The 24,958-nt window shown below is 36.3% G+C and overlaps 1 protein-coding gene across 2 annotated transcripts in view; it reads right to left on the bottom strand.

Annotated features, from left to right (window-relative positions):
- Window positions 1-24,958, bottom strand: part of EDIL3 (EGF like repeats and discoidin domains 3) — a 237,723-nt gene that overhangs the window by 135,106 nt on the left and 77,659 nt on the right. The window contains exon 3 of one of the 2 annotated variants that reach the window (XM_074533230.1): window positions 3,652-3,681. The exons of the other annotated variant lie outside the window; for it this stretch is intronic. Within the exon in view, the coding sequence (XP_074389331.1) occupies window positions 3,652-3,681 (30 nt within the window). The remainder of the gene's footprint in view (window positions 1-3,651; window positions 3,682-24,958) is intronic. 2 annotated transcript variants of the gene reach the window in all.

Here is a 24,958-nt window from a genome sequence, read left to right as displayed (position 1 = left end):
TCTATGTAAGTCAAAAAATCTAAATAAAGAGGGAACAGGGTAGATCTCACATGGAATTTTGGAAGGGTAATATAATTTTTCTTAGATACACAAATATTCAATGCAGCTTATATACTCTGCCACAAGGTTGTTGAAGGGATTATTTTTTAGCAATGTCTTTGAAGAAGGAGGCCCTGCCATGTAGTGAATCTTTAATCTCTACAACACCTAAACTTAAAAGACAATAGCAGATCTCACCCTGTAAAAGAGCTTTTATTACCATGAAACTTTAAATGTGTTTGCGTGTTATATAGATGGAAGGCAAAAATGAAAACGCTACGTTTCCTAAAGCATTATAATTTTTAAAAAGTAATAATAATAATAATAGCAATAGTAATAATAATAATAATAATAATAATAATAATAATTATTATTATTATTATTATTATTATTATTATTATTATTATTATTATTATTATTATTATTATTATTATTATTATTATTATTATTAAATCAGTGGCAGAGGCAAGGAATGGCTCCAGTTAAGTGGTGATCTCAAAGGAGATGTATTTATTACTTCAGTCAAAATCAGTGTGTAGAGGCAAGTGAACAAACTGCTGTGCTCTGTCTCATCAGGTGTTGGAAGAATTACTCTTTAATAATTGTAGAAACTACTCCAGGCTCCTTGAGGAATCCATAAAACCATGGGGAAACATTTTTGGGATGAAAAGCTTCAAACAGCAGGACATCCAGCAGGAGTTCCTTGCTACATTAGGCTTTGAAAAATACTTGTCAACAAAGGAGTCTCCTCCTGGCTCAACAAACAGCTTTCAAAAACTCTTGTTACTTATAGATGGGAAAAAAACACATGGAAAAGAGAGAATTTTCCTGAGATTTTCCTACTTCTATTAAATAATTATTTAATTAAACAATAATTTAATTCAATTGTTTTATTAGATTTTATGTGAAAACAAATGAAGAATATGGTGAAGTGACTCAAAATAGAGTTTAGGTGTCCATAAGGACATAAGATCATAGGTATAACTGGGAAGAAAAAAGAGATCTGGAATAATGCTTACCCAGAAGCATTGCTAAGGAAAACTGTTGAAACTGTGAGGAAAAACTCCTTGAAAAAAACTCCTTTATCTTTCCTTGTAAAGTAACTTGGGTGAAAACATGGGGTTATAATTAGAGTTTATAATTAGTCTGAAGCACTCTGAAACTCAAGGAACTCCAGTGAAATATAATTTCTATAGGGAGATAATTACAGGGCACTTATTATTACAGGATTATTAATCTTCACTTTACTGGTTACAATGCTCAAAGTAAAATTTTTTATTTTAAAACTTTGCTTCTACAAGATTCCTCACAGATGGCATTGTCAGAGCAGCTAGGCCCTATCCCAAAAAGCAGAGTATGGGAAACAACAGTGTTTCATCCTTTTGATTAAACAGGAAAGGAGATTTTAGTTTTGGTCCTGATCACAGGTCAATTAACAGTTTGTAATTTTCATAGAATATCAAAATAATTTTTAAAGTCTTCACAAAAATATTCAATGCAATTTATCCTACCTCATGTTGTTTCACAAGTGAAGGCATTTGTTGGAAAAATACTGTGTGCATTGATTATGATTAGATAATGATTAGATAAATTTCATTAACTGGCGGAAAATTGCTGCACTTTTTTTGTGGAAAAGAGCAAAACCTGGTATTGTATAAAACTGTCCCCACCAGGCACATGCCACTGAAAGGCTCTAGGTGAGTCCATGAGGTTTTGAATGCAGTTTCTATTTATTTTTCTGCAGCCCTGCAACTGCATGGCTGCATTCCTGCCCTGAGGGAAGGGAATCTGCTTTAAGCAGAACCCACAGTTTTACAGATGCCAATAAAATCTGAGAAATAAGTTGTATTAAAACAAACCTGTAAGAGTGCAGAACTAATCTGTGTACTTTCAAAACAGCAACATCTGGTCATATCTTACAGCAAAATCAATAGGAATCATAAATTAGGGAGCATCTGAAGAGCTAGCATTGCTTCTAAAGTTTTTAAGCTAGAAATTAATGTCAGATTGCACTTTATGTATGGATTTTTCTCTTAGTATAAATCATATCTGTAGTGCAGCCCACATGGCTGTGTTATAAATTCCACTTTCCTCCTCTTGAACGTTTTCAGCTGATGTTTCTGGGTAGCTTGGCCAGATCACAGGGGCTCTCACAAAACCAGCAGTGGTGTTCAAAGAGGGAGGCCAAGTCTTTGGGAGATGCTCTACAAAAATATGAGTATTTAAACCATTTCCCTAAAGGGAAAAAGACTGGGGGTTTTGTTCTTTCCTAAGTAAAAACACATCCTTTTCTAATGTTTCTGTTGAATGGCTGCAGTAGGTTTCTGCTAGAACACTTTCCATGAAAACTCCAAGACTGACAGATCTCTCAAGAAATGGAGAGTTGAAAGTGTTGATATTTACTAATTAGAATGCATGGTCCATTGGGGTGTGTGAGTACTCTACATTTTTTCCCCAAATTCCTCTTTTTTCTCTCTTTTGCAGCGTTATTTCTTATTCCAGTCCTCCTTCCTGCTCATTTTGCTGCTACATTCATGTTTAAAGCTCCCTTTTGCTTCTTTCTGTATTCAGTTCTAGTCTTAACTCTCTCACATTCTACTCTTGGCTTTGTTCTCTGTCCTTTCATTTATTATTCCCTGCTGTATCCTAATTACTTATATTGCTCCCAAGTTGTAGGTTAGCGTTGTAAACAGTGTTCAATCCTTCCTTGCCATCTTCCTCTCTTCATTCACTCCCCTCACCTTTTCTCTTTTGCTCCTCTGGAGGCCTTTCCTTCTTTTAACAAGCCACCATAAAGCGATTCCCCATTTATTTGATGTTTTAGCTCGCTGAGTTTGTACAACTCAGTGCCATTTCAAATATGTTAGGCTGCTCAGTGGCATCCTTCTCTGGTACACTGTCTTCTTTTTCCTTTAAATACTCCCCAGCTAATGGATTGCCAATTAATTAGAAATAGTTAATCTTCACAATAAAATAAACACGATGCGTTTGTGTCTCTCTGGGAGCTCCTAAACTAATTTTTATGGCTGTGATGGTAACCATTCTCACTGCTTGGCAGCTTGTCAATGGAAATAAAAGTTCTCTGAGCAGATAGCCCAGCCATCGTTTGGAGAATGTTTTCTCTGAGCACGATGCTTCTGCATCTGCTGCCTTTCTTTTCCTTTCCTTCACTGCTTGTTCCCAGCTCTCTAAAGGATGTCAGTTTTGGGGCATCATCCAGGTGACTGAGTTTTTTCCAGCACAAAGACAAGAAAAAAATCTAACATAAAAAAAAAATTAAAAAAAAATTTAAAATCACTGATTTGATTTTGTTTTTCTTTCAGCTCCTGATTGAATCATTCTGTTACCTGAAGCTTGACATGCCAGCTTAAGCATGGAAGAAGGAAGGAACATGCCACTGATATTTTTAAATGCTACAGAAGGATTATGTTTCCTGCTGACTCCAAGTCGAGGAGAAGGAGAAAAAAAAGAAAGGGCAACAGAAGAGGATAGATCCCAGCTGTGATATTTGCCAAGTTACACACAAAATGAAACAGGCTAAAAATGATTTTAGTAAAGGCAGCTCTCAAGAAATGGTTGCCACAATGCAGATGTGATGTAAATAATTCATACCTGCTGACGTTGGGTCCTCTTCAATGGAGGCTGTGCCAAAAGGTGTCAGGAGTGGGGAGGGAGGCAGGGACAGGGAATGGGAAGAGGAAGGAAGGGAAAGAGAGAGAGAAAAAGAGAAAAAAAAAATACAAATGAAGAAATTCATGTAATGCCAATGGTTGTATTATTTACATTTTCTTAACATAAAAGCAATTAGATATAACGAGACACTTTATTCTCATAATTCTCCACCCCTTCTGTTCCACTCAGCTTCTTCCCAGCCTGGTGGGAATTGCTGATTCTGAAATTGGGCAGTTAGGGAGCCAAAGTGGCCATTTTGGGGTGGGTTGTGTGTCTGTCTGTCTGTCTGTCTGTCTGTCAGGCACACAGGAACTGGGCTCCCCATTCCACATGTTTATTTGTCTGGGAAAAGCAATAAAAATCCTGTCTTCACCTCTCCCTTTTGTTGACAGATAACCATTAAATTGCCTTAAGTTACCGTCAAAAAGCACTGATGGCTCTGGACTATCTATTACGCTCACATTCAAAAGAGGGAAACAGACATATTCCCAGCAAAAGTGAACTTTTAAAGTACATCAGTGACCTAATTCTTTCTCTTCTTTTAGTCAGTGTGGTTTATACACACATGCATCACAAAAATGGTCTCTTCACAGCCTTGAAAAACTTTTGGATGACAGTAAAAGCTGAATTCAAGTGCTTCTCACTTGGATGCTGTAAAAAGGACCTAGAAGTGAGAGAACTCTCCATAAATGCGATATAGAGATATTAAACACGTGTAATTCATACTTTTGCTTTTTCTCTTTTAACGACTGCCTGCTGCCAGTTGAAATGGGAGCTCCTCCTGTTTTGATTTCTTGCAGAACCAGCAGAGACAACACTCCTTCATCCATGGCAGGCATTGATCCTCCCTGACAGAGCTTGCACATGGCATGGCTAAAAACTCCAAACATTTCCTCAAACAACACCACCACCACGCTTGGTAAATTGACTTTTTTTTTTTTTCTTTTTTTTTTTTTTATTTTTTACTTTTGCTATCACCCCATGTATTCCGCAGGGAGAAACCAGGAGAGGAGCAGGGAGACCTTCCCTTTTTTTGGCAAAGAAATTGTCAACAGACACCAAGTGCAATTGAGAAGGGCCATAAGCCTTGGTTAAATCAGCACAATATTCTGCTTGCAACTGTACGTGACAGCCAGTGCTGAACACATCAGTTATTGCTAATTGCAGAGTAGCATGGTGTCCTTTTGGGGACTGTCAGATCTAATCGAGAGGAAATAATGAATTACTCTCTCAAGCACCAGCCAACCAGCTTGTCTCCAACCACAGTGGTTGGAGGTGCACAGGTGATTTTTGTTTCTAAAGTTTGGTGTTCAAATAAACCCTGAAGAAAGCTACACGGAAAAAAAACCATAACATTATGTCAGGCATAACTTAAAGTGGCCTAAACATGGTACTTAGCAGAGCCTTGCCTTCTGTAACTCCTTATTTAAAGTTTGAAAGTGTGTTTTGGAACTAGACTAATCCATTATGCAGTGTACATAATGTAAAGATCACATCAAGCTTTAGCAAGTTTTTTAACTACTTAAACTAAAATAAAATGTGTTTGTGGTAGTAGAGGACTTCAAGGTAATGAAAGAAAAGAGGGAAAAATACCATCCCACTCTTTTCAACTAATCAGCTAAATCATTAATTTAACAATATGAAAGCTGATTATAGACACACACAAAAACCTCCAAAAACCAAAGAAAGCAACCAACCAATCAAAAAAAGGCCAAAGAACCCCGTTCCCCCAAACCCCACAAAAACAACAAAACAAGAAGCCCCCAAACCAAAATGTTTAGAATATTTAAATCTTAGAAAAACAGGCTCTGAAGTAAATAACAAACTAAAAATTAAGTCAATAAAGTAGGTTGCAATTTCTCAGGGTACCAGTGGAAGAGACAACTACACAGACAGAACAGAACATGAAAGCAGGAAGTCAAAATTTTACAAATGCCCCAAATCCATATTAGCTTCCAGCTCTGCTGCTGCTTGAATGAAAAATAATTCAGAGTACTGGAGACTCTGCTTTAAAACTGGTTAAACAAAATTGTCCAATTATACGAGGAATATTTATTCCAGTAACCATTTCCTTCAGACTGCTATTTGAATAATATTCTGAGACTTAATTATCAGGATGAATAGCAGCATTAGCAATTCAAAGCTGGATTCTGTTGCTACTCTGATGGTTGTTTCAGAGGGACCACTCTGCACTTAGGTACACATCTAAATAAAACAGGGTAGCTGAATCTCAGCTGAATAAATCAGATGCCAAAATGGCTATGCCAATAATGTTACTTTTCTGTTTATTTAATTAATTTTGGCTGTTTGATTGCTGGTTTAAGCTCATCCAGGAATAGACTGTATTCTTTTTCTGTCTCAGTTAGAGTTGGTGAGAACTGCTTTTGCAAAAAGACCTAATTCTACTTGTCAATACTGCATTAATCCTAGACAGAAATTAAAGATGAGTATTAAAAATGGAGATGAAAATGCAGTTCTGAACCTGTTCACAATTCAAACAGACTTCTACAAAAAATTAAATTAGCTTAATCTCCTGATTTTTGTGACAGGATATTTTTACCTCCCATTAGATTCATAAACCATGTTTAAAAAACCAGCCTTCAGTAAGATGTTGAGTACTCAAGGAATATACCTAATTTTGCTTTATCATACCACCTCAAATGCAATATCAGCACTCTGCTTTCCACTTTTAAGGAAATGCACCAAATTGCCACACCAAAATTTTCCTACACTACACCACCTTTTTTTTTTAATTTTATTTTTTTTCCCCATCAGCAGTGATTTAAAACACTCAGTTATTTTAAAAAATCTATTTATATAGTGACTCATCCCCAGGGTAATTATGTGTAATTTGCTCTTTGCTTGTTTCAGAGGAGGGGAGAGGGGGTCAGATGGGCTGGCAGAGGATGGTGAGTCACTGCTGTGGGTGGTGGGTCCCCATCAGAGGAGCCAGTAATTTAACAAAAAAAAACCCCAAAAAAACCAAAAAAAACAAAACCAAAAAAAAATAAAGCCCCCCAAAAAGTCACAGACATCCCTAAGTCATGGTCTTATGACAGCACTGCAAGACCTTAAGCTGTAAATTGTTCTACAGCTTTAAAGCATTTTTCACCATGCATTTCTTCCTCTTTTAATGCATCATTGACAAAATATAATAAGATATATGGTGGGAAAGATATTGGATTTTATCTTCTTCAGAAAAACTCTGATATTCACTTGGGAAAACTTAATTTTGTTTTTCTTAGAGGTGAATAATGCTGCATGACGTAAGTGGGATTAAAAAAAAAAATAATCAAGAAGACATGGGCAGGTTTGGAAAGCCTGTACCAGGTGACATGTCATCCAACATTAGCTTAAGAGAGATAATGCAGAAAGGCAAAGCTTGGATAAGTATCTGAATATCTCTGCCAGACTCCTGATTATTTCTGTTACAATGGCAGAAGCTTTGACAGTTCTAGGCAAAAAAAAAAAATCTGAATTTTGAAGCATAAATGTCTTGGTTTAGGCAGATCCAGTGTAACAGCCAGCTATGCTATGTTATATCTTATGACACATTACACTAGCTTTGCATTATATTAAAGTTTGTGTTAAGTTTATATTAATGTGAAGGGGTTTTTTTAACATTCAAATAAAATGTTAGACTCATATACAAAGGAATAAACTTGGATATATATGCATTTACCCCTATGCAAAATCTGTACAAGACGTTCACAGAATTATCCAGAGGAACAGTAAGCTCCAAGAGAAAATGACATTTTTTTGAATGCAGCATCAAAACTAAATTATAGTCTGCTCAGCATCAAATCCCGGGGGTCTCAGAGGACCTGTGTGCAAGGAAGACTGACTGGCTCCCCAAAATCTCAGCTGTAGTCATTAAGAAAGTGATTTAAATGCTGCAGATGTTCCACGGGACACACGTGCCTGAGATTCCTGTCTCTTCCCTCTCTCCACATCTGACAGAACTCAGCATCCACTGAAGGCCCTTGGAGCAGCATTTGCTTCCTTCCTGTTTCAGCTGGCCAGGCTGCTTTTGCACTCATTCATGAGAAAAAGGAAAATAAAAACAAACTAAACCCAAAACACAACAAACACCTGAGAAACCACAAGAAGCGCCCCAAAGAAACAGATAAAAGAGGAACAACAGAACAAACAGAAATGAACAAAAAACAAGCCAGAAGGAGCACGCCAGGCCCTTCACCAAGCATGGCAGAGATAACTCTCCATGAACTAATGAAACTCTGCTTGGCTGACAGATGTTCGATGGAAAACAAATATATTAATTAAGAAACCCCAAAAACGGCCCTTGGCACTTGGTGGAGAAGATGTATCACTTTCCACAGGTTTACATCGATTTAAGCACTTAAAATCTATGAAAAAAACTTACGCTTTCTTCATTGTTTTATTTCAAGAAAAATAAATTCTAACAGAAAAGTGGGTGTCTGAGCAAAATGCCATGTATTATTAAAATCTAGAATACTAGTGTCTTAAAATTACAGTAAAGGCATCTAATCCATTTTCACTGATAGTGCTTTTCTACCAATCACCAGGGTCATCAGTGCTGAATGAGAATATGTTTAAATATGAAAAAGAAATTATTAAGGTGAAATGCTGCATTTTGTAGAAGACAAGATTAGATGAAGATTCTTTTTTTTAGGTCCCTTCACATTTAGACCTCTCCAGAACAAGGAGGGAGTGCTCTAGTATTTCTCAGGATCATCTTTCTTATGGAAAACAGTGTAAAGAAATTAAGTTTTTAAAGCAATTCTTGAGCTCTTAGTCAGCTCCAGTTCTTGCCAAGGATTCCAGTGCTGCCAAAGGCACAACAGTACTGAAAATTGTAATTCTGAAACGAGGAGTAGTGTGCCATGGCCTGAAATATCACAGTTTTACACACACACACACAATTCCATATGCAGATTTGAGAATATGTGAATTTTCCAAAAGAGCAGAAGATGTAATGAGAAGGTGCCCCTGGCGCTTTGGTGTCCAAAAAATAAGTGTACTCAAAAAGGCAAAAGTTGATAAGGCTGCATATCAGTGTGCAAAACTCTTTGCTTCTTCAAGCGTCAAAGAGCATTCTCCAGGAAACAAATGAAAAATCTTAAAATAAAATGCTAAAAAAAAGGCTGTAAAATACAGTTGTAGAAGTAGGTACCTGCTAGCATCTGTTATTGTGGATGCAAAATATCCTACCTGGGAAATCCCCACAGTCACAGACAGAAAGCTTTGCCTTTCAAGCCAAACAATTTCATCCTTTTATATTTCAGTCACTTGCCTGAAGCTGTTTCACTCGGTTGTTTTGTGTGTTTTAAGGGAAATTTTACTACCTGTTCTTATGTGAATGCGGAATTTTAAAATAACACCACATACCACACTGCGAAGTTATAATGGTGATAATACCTTTTATTTTATGGCTATTCTCCCACCTGGGGGAGAAAACAAAAAACCCAATAAAAGCGCACTCAGATGTTCACAGAATGTTTGCTGGCTCTGGGCTGGTACAGGAGGTTGGGTTATGTCTCTTCGTGTGGTGTTTTATCTGTACCACAACACTTGAAAGCATTCAATATACAACATCCAGCAGCATAAAAAAGGATTCAAAAGGCCATAAAAAATGCCCCAAAGAGATGAGGAAATAACAGCTAAGATAAATAAACACCAATTCTATTCTGCCCTGTAATGTCACTCACTAATCTTAATGCATGAGCTTTCTGTCACAGTATTTGCCATTTTTAACTCCAAAATAACTTCCCTGAGCTGGCCTGCTGCCAGGCAATTGCACCCAGAGTGCCCTCTTTGCCTTGTGGAAACACATACTGGGACGTTAAATCAGTACACAGGAAATCCCAGAGACTTTCAAACCCTAAAATTTCAGGACAAATATGAATCCTGCAATTTTCAGTGCTTTCCCAAACACTTTGTGAGTTTTGGCAAATTACCTAATGCACCAGTTGCAAAGATTGTGCTGCTATCCTTTCTGGGCAATGGAGGTGTAAAAACCAGCAAGCCAACACCAACTTTATCATAAAACCATTAAGATTGGGCAACACCTCTTAAAACAATGTTTTAAGCCACGAATGTTAAAAAATCTTTAGTTTTAAATTAGATGAAAAGGACTCAATAGCCACAGTTTCATAAAAAATACATCTTAATGAATAAAACTACATAGAACCAGCGGCATGCAGTTCTGGGTGGGAATAACTGACTTCAGTATAGGCCCTACAAAAGAATTAACTGGTTTTTTTCTTCTATTTATTCAAAATAAATCTATGTTACTCTGTCCAGCCTGACTGGCATGCTGCTTTAATAACACAACACGATTTCCATCACAGGAAACCTGAACTGTGAATTGCATAAGGTGCCAAGAGGAGAATTCAAAGGAGCAGATGGCAGATAAAGTGAGAGCTGTGGTGTTGGAGGGGTCCCATGCAGGGAGACACGTTGCTTTGGTTCAGTGTGGGGCTTTTCATTGTTTTTTGGTAAATTCAGGAACAAAGAAAATGCTCCGCCATAAAGCTGCGCGGCATGAGCACAGGAGTGGGAGAAGAATCAAGTCCTGGTGCAAGGATGGCAAAGAAGGTATTTTTAAATGAATAAAACACTATTTTCATTGCTCAGGTGGAGTTTGGAGACTGGAACCTACTGCTTAAAGAATAATAGAAACACAAGTACTCACTTCTAACTTTTCTGGCTGGGCAAAAAGAAAAGAAGATCCTATAAACTTTATAGCCAATATTTGGTTTATATTCAACTTCAGTACAAACAGATTAAATACCTATCTAAATCTATTGTCATTCAGCATTGAAGAATGTACATTTAAAAATATGTGTGATGTAGGCTGTAGCAAAACAGTGTCAGTAATACCCAGTTTCAATAAAACACTGCCCTAATCTAGATCTCAAAAATTTATTACTACAGATCTGGGGTTAAAAACAGTAATAATAATCCATATATCAATTTATCAAAAGGGTATCTGCAGAGGCCATGCTGAAGCCAGAGCTCTTCAAAAATAATTTATTGTTCTGCCCTAAAATATGAGAGGCAAGGAAGCTTACTTTAAACTTTGGCCAATTTGAGAAAATTTCTGTGTCCTACACTGGTTTTACTGAGCACACAAAGTTCTTTGCTGACACCTGTACTTTAACAAACAGGAATGCCAAACAAGAAACATGCTCAAGTGTAAAAGAAGGTGATTTTTTCCCTCTTTCTCATATGAGCATGACTTTACAAGGTGCAAACTAGGCACAAGGAGTGTGATGGGAAATAGAAAAAATACATCTGGTATGAGTTTCCTTTATTCTTCTCAGAAATGCTGCATTTTTCCTCTTAATTTTTCATCTGTATAATTCTTAATTTTTCAGAAAATGACTAGAAATTAAGGCCTTTTCTCATGAACAAGGGAAGATCATTTAGACTGATTTTTCTCTTATCTTGTGAATAAAATAGTTGACTGGAAGCCAACACTTCACCAGCCTCTCTGAATTCACCCCTGAAAGAAACATTTTCACAGCAGCCATCAGTGAGCACTCTGGTGCTCCTCCATGCCCTTCACTTTTCATTAGTGTAGGAGTTGTGCTATTGATTTTGAGTTCTTCTCTCCTTTTATTTTTTTTTTAAGATGTTTTTATTTCATCCTGAGCGTATGGATTTTTCTGTGTCTCACTCACTTCCCCATACATTTCTCAGAGCACATCTTTTCGTTTTCAGAGCATGTTTTTGGGCTTCCAAGGGGTGCTTAGCACCCTTTCTTCAAAACTGCTCCTAACCAGCACCTCCCACTCTGAGAAGGAAAAAGAGCTGTCAGGCTCTGGATTGCTGAGCTAAAATTCTGCCCTTCATTTTGGATTTTCCTCTCTTCTGTTCTGCAAACAGATGGCAAAACCTCTCCCTGCTGGAAGGAAATGATCCAGCTGATGTTGGATGGAGTCTAGAAGCCTTCCACACATTCCCGTGCTGCTGCAACCCATCACGAAAACAAGGAGTTCCATTATAATCTGTTCTCCTTGGCACTGGAAATGCTGGAAATGCTTTTAACTTGGGTCATTTCAGGCCAGAACAATGAAAATCAATACCTTTGGTGCATGCTCCTGGGTTCAAGTAATGCCGTGTTCTTGTCGAAAACAAAAAGGGTGTAAAGAAATGGGGCATGCATAGAGACAGCTGGGATGCCAGGCCAAGGGGGAATGGCTTCAAGCTGAAAGAAGACAGGGCTGGATGGGATATTGGGAAAGAATTCCTGGCTGGGAGGGTGGGCAGGCCCTGGCACAGGGTGTCCAGAGCAGCTGGGGCTGCCCCTGCATCCCTGGCAGTGCCCAAGGTCAGGTTAAATGGGGTTTGGAGCATCCTGGCACAGGGGAAAGTGGCCCTGCCTTTGCAGGGGTGGAATTGATTAGGCTTTAAGGTCCCTCCCAATCTAAACCATTCTGAGATGTTATGGTTATTGAAATATGCTAAATTTAAAAGATTGATTTCCTTTCTTCTTCCATAGTCTCCATCTCAAATATTATGGGTAAATATATTAAGTGTGTCGTCCTGGGGATCTGGGAAAATGAGAAGCAGATGCTCCAAATGGTAAAGGAAGCCTGGGTTGGAATTTGATTGATTTTCATTACTGTTAAATACAATAACAAAAAATAAATTACCAGCTTGTTTTCTCCATCAGCTGCTTAGTTCAGGACAAAACCTGAAAAATAATCTTTTGTCGTTTGTTTTCCTGATTTTTTAGGTTCTTTCCCCAACAATATTTTTAAAAGTATATATTAAGTAGAAGTGGAAAACTTTTTATCTGGGTCAACCAAGAAAATTTCCATACTTGTAGTAAATCAACTCAACTTCAATCTTTTCAAGAGAAAAAAAAGAGAAAACTCAATAATTTTAGAGCACTTTTAAAAAGTTCAAAATTAGGCATCAATAAACACTGTCTCAAAAAATTAAAATGAAAGTAACACATTTTCATAAACATTTTTCTTTTTTTTTTTAGGTTGCACTGCTTTCTGTTAGTTTTCGGGTCAAAGATATGTGTTTGTTTTTAAAGTTAAAAATTCCTTCTGAATTTAACACGCACTCATGAATAATTTGCATGGCCCCCGTGGCACTTTCCAGTTAATATTCATGCAAGGAAAAGTTCAGGTTCAGAACTGGGTGATCCAAATGCTAACAGATGCAGTTTTACTGCATTGTCAATTGCTCAACTTTATACAGCATTATTAATGTTAACATTAAATACTGACTTAACTAAGTCAGTGGAGTTGCTGAAATCTAACAAGGGCTTAAATTAAAGACAAAGACAAAATGCAAAAGACAGAAATTAATTCCCAACACTTACTTTTCCCACACCAAGCCCTTTTGCCCTTTTTTCACCAGGAATTTTTTGATGATTTCACCAAACAGAAAATATCCCTTTTCATGAAATCCACTGGAATATTAAAATTTACCTTAAACCACCTATTATAAAGTCTCTGTTAATTACTGTATACAGCACTCTGCAAGCACTTTCTACATCAAAGATTGTTGTGACTAAGTTGAAGGTACATTGAAGAAATCAGACATAAAAAATACCAGTCATGAAATATTCATCCATTGAACAAATTGCTGCATTTCATAAATATTCCATGTTTTAACCTAGTGAATTTTATCCATGACTCTGCATTAAAAGGACACAATGACACACTACAGATTTAAAAAAACACACAAAAAACATATATACAAACTTACATGCCCTACTCTACGTAAGCTGACAGAGAAAAGTGTCTGCCTAAAATAAACAGCCAATATTTGGCTGGATTTTCTTCATTTATCTGTCTTCTTCCTGATTCTCTGTAACACGCAAAGCTCTTTAGGTGAGATGCCTTTTGTAAGTACAAAAGTTACTGACTGAATTTATTGTCTCCTGCTGACCTGGAATAAATCAATTAAATACATATTTATATTACTTTTCACTAGCTGTGCTTCTTTTACTGTACCACCTCACAGACTGAGAATTATCCTAATGCCCCCTCACGCTTGTTTATAAAGCAGATATCTACTGAAATCACCAGAGTTTAGTCTAGCCAGGACCAAATCCCAGCTTACAGCTCCAGGATAATTAATTCCTCTGCAATTAGGTCAAACTTTCCCAGTAGGAAGTGAGCGTGTAAATTTTGCTGCCATTTTTACATCACTAATGCAAACCTCAGTGACTGAAAGGTTTATTGAGGTTGTTTCCAGCTGTTTCCCAAAATATATTCAGTCTCCCCTCCACATGCAGACCCAAAATGCTGGGGGAGGCCAGTAGTTGCTGGAATCTATTTTTACTTAATAACCAACCACAGTTCAACTGTGTCAAAACTCCAGAAACAGCCATGAGTTTTTCATTAGTATCTTGTTAAACCTTCTGTAAGTATTTCTCTATTCTTTAGTATAGTTTAAATATAACATAATATAATTATAATACAAAATTATATTATATTATATTATATTATATTATATTATATTATATTATATTATATTATATTATATTATATTATATTACATTATATTATATTATATTAATGGAATTTATATTCATTTATATATTCATTTATGGAATATGGACCTTTGTCCATATGTAGATTCCATTATGGACCTTTATGGAATCTACATAAATGTCATCAATCAGATCTCAAGAGAAGAGTTTTTTTTCTCCCTATTTGTTTTTTTGTTTGCTTGTTGCATTGTTTTTCTTTTGTTTATTTTGGGGTTTTTTGTTGGGTTTTTCATTTTGTTGTTGTGTTTTTTGATGGTGGTGATTTCTTGTTGTTGAGGTTTTTTTGGTTGTTGGTTGAGGTATTCGTTGGTTGGTTGGTCTTGTCTTGTTTGGGTTTGGGGGGGTTTGTTTATTTGTTTTTTTAGTTTATTTTATTTAGTCAGTTTTTGTTTGTGAGGTTTTTGTTGGGTTTGGGTTTTTGTTTATTTTTTGTTGGCATTTTTCATTTCTTTTGTTTGTTTTTTCTTTTAATGGTTTTGGTCTTGGGGTTTTTGGGGTCTTTTGGTTGATTTGTTTTTGTTGTTCCTTTTTGGCTTTTTTTTTTTTAAATACTTCAGAAACTTCTATTCTCCCCAGGGCAGAGGACTGCTCAATTTTATGAACTTTCCTTTTCTTCTTCAGTCCTATACCTGATTTACCAAGCAACTTAAAACTGACAGCAAATTGAGTAACTTGGTAAATGCTAAGAAATAGGAGATGCTTTTTGTTCCCTAAGAACATTAAAGAGGAAAGATGTTAATGGTGTATCCATGTTATCCATAAAACCTGAATAGTAAACTTAAGGAAAAGAAAGTTTTTTTCCTTCCATATTCCTTATTCTTCAGGTTCAAAAGTCCTCTGGCCTTTCTCAGACACCTTGAAGCCTTTAAAGAATATTTCTGATCAATTTTCTTGCTCTCCACCGCATAGTGGCGTAGGGGATGCTGTTTTTTCCCTAAAAAAATATCTGAATTATTGATCAAAAAAAATCTTTCTGATCAAAATCTTGAAAATCAGTTAGAATTTCTTACTTCTGCAATAAAATTACACTTGGAAGTTGCCACGACCTTATACTTTGTTTTCACAGGTTGTTTTTTTCTCTTTTTCTTTCCAGCAAGAGCAAACATCATCACCACAGTGCCACTTGTACCTGGTGCTATGATAACTCAAGGATTCATCTGGACCCACAGCACGCCCATGTTTAAGAACACCTTCTAAACTGTGTTGAAAATGCTTAATAGCACTGAAAATATACAATTTCTCATCCAGTTTTATATTGAATTACAGCCATTGCTAATATTTGGGTTTGAATAATATCTGCAATATCCAGTTGCCTACATGACAGTGGTTCTGCTGAATGTCTGCAGACCAGATCAACACCTTTTCCTGCTTAATGCCTTTTTCATCAGCAATTTATTTTGTAAATGTAGTCTTTCATATTGTAAATATTTCCTATTTGCCCACTGATGAAATAATTGTAGTATCACAAAAGCATTTAGGTTGGAAAAGACTTCCAAGATGATTGAGACCAATCTGTGACTTAACCCCACCTTGTCACCTCCCTGGCCACACTATTTTTGATACAAATCCTGCTTCTGTTCTGTATACCATCCTTTTTCCATCATCTCACCCATTCTTTCTCAATAATAAGAATAAATTTTGCAGTCAGTGAGATTCCTGAACATTGAGATATAAAACATCTTAAAAAAAAAAAAAAGTAAACACATAAAATTAGTGTGGTAACTCCTAATGGTTTTAAAACAGATTTGGGTTGTTTTCCAGCTCCTGTGTCTACATTTCAACAAAGGCTTTAAAATATCAGAGAAAGCGAAAATCAAGAGAAATGTTACCAGAACCAGAAACAGCAGAAATAATCAGATGTAAGGGTTAGAGTGTTCTGTTACATGGTTGATGAAAACATAAATAGAAAAGCACCTGAGCACTATATATATAGAAAATAAATCCAGTGCTCTGAAAAGCTGTTCTTGTGTGCTGCTTGTTTAATTGTTGATGCTCACCCCAAAACAAGAAGTGACATTTCTAGATGAAGTTGTAACTGCAGATTGTGCCACAGTGGCACTCAGGTAAAGGAACAGGGGAAATAAAATAAATAAATAAATAAATAAATAAATAAATAAACAGCAAAAAAACCCTGAAATACTCATAATGTAAACAATGCCATTTCCCAGCTACTTCTAGAGCAGAGCTTCTCTCACCTTATCAAAATCCCTTGTCTAAATCCCCTGTTCTTCCTGGATTTATCCTATTTGTAAGCTTCCTGGGGAAAGCCAGGCTTGGGGATGGCTCTCTGTGCTGCAGGCAGCAGTTTTTGGGTGTGATGGCACGCTGTGATTTACAGAGGTCATCCTGCATCTCCTGATCATGGCTCGCTCTGCTCCTGATGTTGGAGCAGAATGTTGGATGAATCCTCACAGACAGCCACAAATGCAACTGTACTCAGCTTATAAACCAGTGAATAATGGGCCTTGAACACCTGTTAGAAATGTTAAAGGACACACAGACTATTTTTTACATTTTTTATTTGTTCTAGTCTCTGTGAATGCACACTCAGCTTCTCTGCCAAAGAATTTGGTAACCTTTCTCCAATCTGAGAGGAAATTTTCTCTGTTCCCAAACAGTGGAAATGTGTGGTCCTGCAGCTGATATAGTCCTACAGAACCCATTAAACTGAGAAAAAACCTCAATTTCACTGAAGTTTCTCTCAAGCTGTGCAGTCACTTCCCTCTCCCTGACTTGTGATGCTGTGTCACTGTCATATACTCTGGAAAAATCCCTTTGCCAGGATTTCTTCTTCTGGGAGGCTGAGAAGCCTCAGAAAGAGAGAAAAAATAATATTATCTCATTTGCTTCTCCTGTGTTTGCTGCTTTAGAATGTAGTTTCAAAATTTTTTATCCAACATGTGAATTGCTTTTACTTAATAACCAATCACAGTCCAACTTTGTCAAAACTCTAGAAACATCCACGAGTTTTTCATTAGTATCTTGTTAAACCTTCTGTAAGTACCCTGTCTCTAATTTTTAGTGTAGTTTCAATATAACATAATATAATGTAATATAGCACAATATATAATATAGTGTAATGTAATATAATATAATATATAATATAATATAGTATAGTATAATATAATATGGTATAGTGTAATATAATATAGTATAGTAGAGTATAATATAGTATAGCATAGTATAGTATAATATAATATAATATAATATAATGTAATATAATATAATATAATATAATATAATATAATATAATATTTAATATAATACAACAAAATAATAAATTACCCTTCTAAAATCATAGAGTCAAATTCATAATTGTCTTCCTGCCACAAAAAAAAAAAAAAAAAAAAAACAACCAAAAAAAGAACCACCAAAAATTGCCACAGTGCTGCTCAGCTGCTTTGCCAGGCTGTTTGATTCCTTTTAATCAGTCTGCCTTCATCACTTTGTTCTCACCAGGCAGGCCATCACTGCTATGTTTCACTGTGCTGCACTCTGGTTTTCTAACAATCACATCCTCTCTGCTGCTCCAGTTCTCACCAGACAGGGTGTTGCCACTGTGATTTGGGTACCACACACCGGCAAACTATGGGAAGAAAATTTTTTTTTTCTATGTTTATGTTGCTAAATTGTCTCTCTCCTATCCAGATATGGTTGTGAAGGCTGTAAAAATGCAAATAAAGTAGATTTATAGTGTCACCCACAAGTCCTGTCTCCTCCTCTACTCAACCTGTGGAGTTCTCAGGCTCCAAGCAGAACTGTCACACCAAGCCAAGTGCTTTCAGCACAGAAAATCTAGATTTTAAGGCTGCCAAGTCAAAGCAGAAGAGTGCAGCTACTGTGGGCCATTTTTGAATGAACGCATTTCATGAGAAATGTAGATGCAACACTACCTGTTACAGAGTATGAAATTAACTTCAGTGGCAAATGAAATGATATTAAAAAAGACATTTAATTCAAAGCTGATTAGCCAGATTATGGTATTTTTAATATGTACTTTTCCTAAACAAGGGTCATGTATTTCTCCTAAAGTATTGCCACCAGTTTGATTTCAGCCAGACCAGACAAAACCTGTGTAATATTAATTTTTCCTATATTTTACTGTAAGATACATGACAGAAATGCTTGACACATCCCAGTTCTACTCAGCATCAAGATTCACAGTCTGCTAGTTTAATATTTACATTACTTATTTTAGTAAATTTTTTGTTTCCTGGTCTTTGGACATTCACTTATTTTTCATTGCAATGCTTGAACCACAATTAATCTATTTTATTTTGAGTTACTGATTATTTTAAACTGCTCAGGTTTCCTCCCACCTGAGAGGGCAAGTGATGAAGGCACGGGTGTTTCAGGGGCATCCACCACCATATTCAGACTGATATAATTATTTATTTTGTTCATGCTACATTGGTCAGGATCTGTTGTTCTAATATAAATAAAACTGATCCCAAAGTCGCCACCAGTGAGGACAAAGTTAATCCACTGCTCACTTTTGTTGCTGACTTAGGCTAATGTATTGTTCAGCTACAAGCTAATGACTACTGCAGATGTTTCTTATTTCATGCCAGGAAAAGCAGAAGCTGAAATTAAATATTTTCTTTTTATGACTGTCATCGTTCCCCTTATAAATTACAGCCCATTCAGTCATATTTTTGAATAAATCAAATGACACTGACAGCGCAGTTTTCCTATCTGCAAAAATTAATCTTAAAGGACCAAATTCTGGCCTCATTAGGCTGTTCATAATGAATAATATAGCTGATGATTAAAAAGTTGACCTGCCTGAGAAGGAGAGGAAAGTAATAGGAATTTTTAATCAAGACATGCTTCTCTCTCTCAATTGCAGCAAGATTACATTTGTACTTGAATATGTTGGCATACATCTGTCTTCATGTTATTTCACACCCTTACAGCCCTCATCTTATTTAACACATGGAGAAAAACCAAGACAGCTTCAAAAAGTGATTTTTCTTTGATTTACTGTCAATTCAAATTGGGTTTGACAGAACTGGATACTTGATATGAACTGGATTCTTTATATTTCTAGAGAATGGTAATATAATACACTGAGATTTAGCCCTTAAAAATATTTTTCTTACTAGGTTCTCAGGGTTTTAAGTCTTTATCCACAACCAGGGTTCTGTTGCCAGCCTTGATGTCATCACTGCCCATGCAAATGCAGATCTTGTGCGAACACAGGGCTGTAAAAACTTCTCAGAACTTTTTCTCAGGTGTATCTAAGTAGTTAAGAATCTTCAATAATCTTTAATAATGATGAAAACTCCTCCTTGTCACAGCAGGAATATTTTCAGTTTGTACTGTGCCAACAGGAGAAAGCTGGTTAATGTAGGAGAAAAACACACCTGCCACAAGAGCATGGTTTTTGTGTGCAGAACTAATCTCAAAACATGGTTTGGAAAATCTGAAAATGGTGTGGCAATGTTTTATGATGTCTTTTAATCACCATTAATACTTGGACAAGTATATTCTGCTGAGTCCCACAATGCTCACCCTAGGTTCTCACTGAGAATATAATTTTCATCTTTGTTAAATGTTGGAGCTGAACTTTGCACCCTTTCTAAAGCTCTAGTAACTGCAAGTGCTGAATAAATTAGGAAACAAGAAATGTTTTTAATGACAATATGGACAACATAATGATATGTTAGTATCATGTTGGAGAATAAATGGACATAAAACATCTCAGTTCTTCAGCATATTTCTAATCACATGCTACCCTTTCTTCAGGTACATAATTTCTTGTCACCTCCCCATTGATGGCTTTTGCAACAATATATCTGACAGTCTGGGGACTGACATACTGTTTTTTCTTCTTGCTTTTTTCTTTTTGTTGATGTTTGTTTTGCTGTTGTTGGTTTGGTTTTATAATGGATATTGAATGTTCATTCATAACCAATTCATTTGACTTTAAATTTGCATTTGAAGCTGAAGCTGTTTCCAGTCTATGTTGAAAATGAGACAAAGGCATCACCAACAAATGAGAATTTTTTTTCTGCCCTGTTTCTGTCTGCATTGTGAAACACATCAGACTACATGAAAACACTTAAGTATGTTTAGAAGGATAAATAACTTTTCCTTCCTCTTCCTTCCAAGGCAGTTGCCACAGCAGCAGTTGTTCTTTCCTTCCCAGTTTTCCCTACACCTGCATTTAGAAGGACCAGTTGAGCAAACAGAGTCAGCAGAAGCCAAATAATTATTGCTGTTCAAAGCCATGAGGAGCTACAAAAAATACTGGCTGGGATTTAGAGAAAAGACTCTGGAATTTACAGATATCTATCTTGGACTCCCCTCTGAAACTCTGAATCCACATGCACATCACTCCCAACCTGTCTTCTAGAGTGTGGGATCCTATGCAGGATAAATATCTGCAAGCCCTGAACTCCTTTCTGTGATCTTTTTTGCTGGATAAAGGCAGCAAAAAATTGCTTTACCCAGAGGACACATCTTTCTGCAATAACCTATGTTTGTGTGGATACAAAGGGAAAGGGCCAGGAAGAATTGTCTGTGAATGGAAATGCAATATGTGAAGCATCTCAATGAGGATTTGGAGTCTGAGCTTTTATGTCCTGCTATCAATGCAGAAGGTGGCAAAACTAAATATTCCAGGACATTTTGACCATTTCTGTTAGTCTGTTAGGAGGTGATTGCAGGGCATCACTAAGGCTGGGAGAATTTGGATCGTTCAGCCTGGAGAGGAGGATTTGGGGTGACCTCAGTGTGGACTTGCAGGGCCTGGAGGAACCAATGAGAAAGATGGAGAGAGACAATTGACAAGGGCTGGAGGCACAGGGCACAGGGAATGGCTTCAAACCGACAGAGAGGAGGTTTGGACCAGATATTGGGAGGAATTTCTCCCCTGTGAGGGTGGACAGGCCCTGGCACAGGGTGCCCAGAGCATCCCTGGCAGTGCCCAAGGCCAGGCTGGACACTGGGACAGTGGGAGGTGTCCCTGCCATGGCACTGGGTGGGATTTCAGGTCCCTCCAAACCCAAATTATTCTGCGATGCTATGCTCAGAGTACTGTGGATATGGACAGGCAAACAAAGCAGATTGTATATGCATGTCTCATACCCATCCATCTGAAAGAAAAAAAAAAAAATTAAAACCTTGCATGCCTTCATGAAGATTGGAATTAGATATCTGTCAAAAGCATAGATCAGAAGAGTGGAACTACATATATTTGCACCAATTATGCATGAAGTGACACATAAACTGAACAGAATCATAAATACCAAGGAAGCTGAAGTGTGATTTTGCCAAATCGTGACGGTCATGAATTCTACCTCACTCTTTCCTAATTTCAGGGACAAAAAATTTAGGTCAGGTCCAAGTCAACCTTTTCAATTTTCCAGACTTCGTAATTCCCTGATGTAGAGTGTTGCCATTCCTGTGCATGTTTCAAAGTGAAGATGGTATTGATAACCTGAGAGTTTGTGCCTCAAATTAGCATTCTAATATTACAGATATAGCCACGGGGGAGCAGCTGAAACATTAATTTCAATCTCATTGATTAATTTCTTTAAACATAGGAAATAATATATTGACTCTACAATGTTAGTTTCTCAAGCAGGTGTTCCGCTCAAGTAATGCACGTGAAATACTAGCTCTGCAACCATAATTCAGCATGAAACCTCATGCCTTAATAATTCTGGTCATTAATATAACATAAATATAAATTAATTATTATTAATCATTAATTTATAGCATCATCAAGTAGGAGAAAGCTGTACACCTGTGATACAACCTGAAAAAAAAAACCCTCTCAAAATCAGTATCTATAATTTGAATTATTCATATGCTTCAAACAGTCAGGATTTCACTCAAGTCCTCATTATCCTCATCACCCATGAATGCACAAAAAGATGAGCACGTGGCATGAAGTGCCTTTTCACCCCAAAAGAGCCATCCCAGATAATTTACTGGGTAAATGAAGGAGGAAAAGTGGGGGTATTTCAGCCTTGTTATTAACACCTGACAAGAACAGGTACAGCAGAGGCACATCTGGCTAAACAGCAATAAATCCAGACAGAAACTAAAATCCTGAAATGGGGTAGTAAAAGTGAACATCCCTCTGTCATGTTTCTTCCTGTGATTTTGACTGATAATTTTCATAGCTACCTATTTTTTTATTATATTTTATTATATTATCTCCTATATAATTCTCCTGGTTTTTTTATTCCTTGCAACAAAATAAAATATGAACTAATTCTATAGCCTAATAGGAAAAAAATTCAGCCATAGACTTTTATGGAGTTCCTGTAATTACACTTATATTTGGGGGAAAAAAAATAAAGAAAAAGCAAAGAACAACAAACCATTCAAGAACTAAATAACTTAGTTATTCCCCTTAGGAAAATGTGATTTTTGGAGTAAATTAATCCCTTGCTGAAAAAAGTTAAAAGGCCTCATCTGATCCATATCAGCATAATTCTTCTATATTCATCTAAAATTGTAGAGGTTTTAGAAGAGCAGTAGTGGGCTACAGTGCTCAATATCCTCAATATACTAAATGTTTATTTGCTCTAAAGCAAATAAGATTTATTTGCTCAAGACAATGCTAGTTTTAACTATTCCAGTTTAAAATATTCAAAAAGTTAATTTATTATTCTGGAACTGAAAAAAACCCAAAAAAAATAAGAGATCACAGTCTTTTAAATGCTTAAGGGAATTTTGCATATGGATGATGAACACCAAAGACCCTTAAGCAAGTGACTTAACAGAGATTTTAAATTTTAAAAAAAGGAATAAGCATACAAAGGAATCAGATCAGAGAATTATGCAGTGAAAAGAAATGTCTGAGCTACTAAATAGCAATTTTACCCAGTTAGAAACATTAAATTTCTTAGGAGAAACATTTGGGTACTCTTGTTCTTCTATTTCTAAAAAGAAGGGGTTTTTTTTATTATGGAGAAAAACAAAAGCTGAACTATTGTATCTATATTTTTTAGTAGCAAAGATGAATTTCCTTAATTCATTACTTAAAAACAAGTAAACATATATGGAGAGAAAAAAGTAAGAAAAAGTGGTGCCAAAATATGATGTACATTGCTCCGCTTAATGAGCCATTTATATAACTAGTTTTGGAAAAAAGATTCTGGTAAAAAACTTAAAGAGGGAAAGGAAAAAACAACAATAATGCCCATCTGTCTCTGGATCCAATATTCAGCTTTTAATTTGTGTTTCTTTTACTCTGGAACCAAATTCCATTTAGAGCTTGCATTAAGTTCAACACCACCAGGTTTTCCATCTGATCATTTTTTCCTAAGAAGTATAAAATCTTCTAATCTGAATCTCCTAGGATGCCAGAATTAACATCTCATTAAAGACCAATTTGCTTTTTCAGCTAAAGAATCAGCTTCCTTCTGGCATTTTTATTTTTACTAAGTTGCTGCCATACTGTTGAGTCACATCCTTCTACATAAAAATCCAGGAGAAAACGATATTATATAAAATGGGAAAACAAACAGAGGCAGTGCTTCAAGAACATTTCTTGAGTCAAAATGTTATCAGAAATTATGTTGTCTGGTCTCTTAAAAACCACCAAAACTGTTTACTTTGCATTAGCCAAGAAGCAAAAGGAACAGGAAAATAAAGCTACTACCATTGCTAGCAAAACTAAATAGTAATTAATCCTAATCATGATGATACTTAGTGATCCCTAATCTATAAGAATTAATAATTCCTAATGAGGGGTGTATTTCAAAAGTACAAAAAATATTGCAATAATTAATTTTCTGGAACTGGACAGTAACCTGAAGACCTGTACTATTTGTCAGTGATAATGGCATATATTAAAAAAATTATCTGGTAAGGAAAGCTGTCGTAAAGGCAGTAACAATTGTTTAGGAACAATAAGATAGATATTGTTTCCATGTTGTAATAAAGATAACAATATTAAAATATAATTATTATAGCAATAACAATAACAATAAAAGTAGCAATAATAATAATAATAATAATAATAATAATAATAATAATAATAATAATAATAATAATAATAATAATAATAGTAAATTTTAAAGTGGTGAGAGAACCATTTTAAACACCAGGACAGGGACACCAAAGAGCAAAGTCAACATGACATGGAACATCACAAGAAGGAGCCCAACAGCTGTGTCAGCAGTTCTCTGGACTACTCCAGAGGCACTCATGAATGTGAAAATGTGCAGGATATTGTGTACCAGAATATTTATTTCATTAGATCTTGGTGTGTCATGTGCTCTGCTGTTTCAGCCTGATGCAGCTGCTGCGCACCAAAGTTGAATTATCTGAACACTTCTCTTTCCAGACAATGCTAAGAGCACCTATCCAAAGAGCAATTTTCCCCTGTCTGTCAGCATGAGCTCTCCAGGTTTTTATGTGCAGCCTGTTTCACTGGCAGATCTGACAAAACATAACTGGTTTATTCTACCTGCTTCTTTTGAAGCTGGTTTAAAAAATATATAAGGCCATAGACGCAACATATTTCTGGGGAAAACGCTGGTTTTTTCCTTTTTTTTTTTCCCTTCTCTTCTTCCCCCAGTAAAACAGGGCAAAACCTCATGGAAATGGCTCTGGCTCAGCAGAGATGCCTCCCTTCCAGTACACACAACCCAGGCAGGTGCAAATCTTGTTTCTGCAGCACCCTGCCTTTAGCAGGCTCTGTGCACTTGGAATTTCCAATTAAATAACGCCTGGATGGAAAGCCCACACCTCACAGTTTGTTACAGTCCTCCATGACCT

The sequence above is a fragment of the Zonotrichia albicollis genome, chromosome Z (assembly GCF_047830755.1).
Source record: "Zonotrichia albicollis isolate bZonAlb1 chromosome Z, bZonAlb1.hap1, whole genome shotgun sequence".
Taxonomy (NCBI): Eukaryota; Metazoa; Chordata; class Aves; order Passeriformes; family Passerellidae; genus Zonotrichia; species Zonotrichia albicollis.
This window is presented reverse-complemented; position numbering and strand designations above follow the sequence as displayed.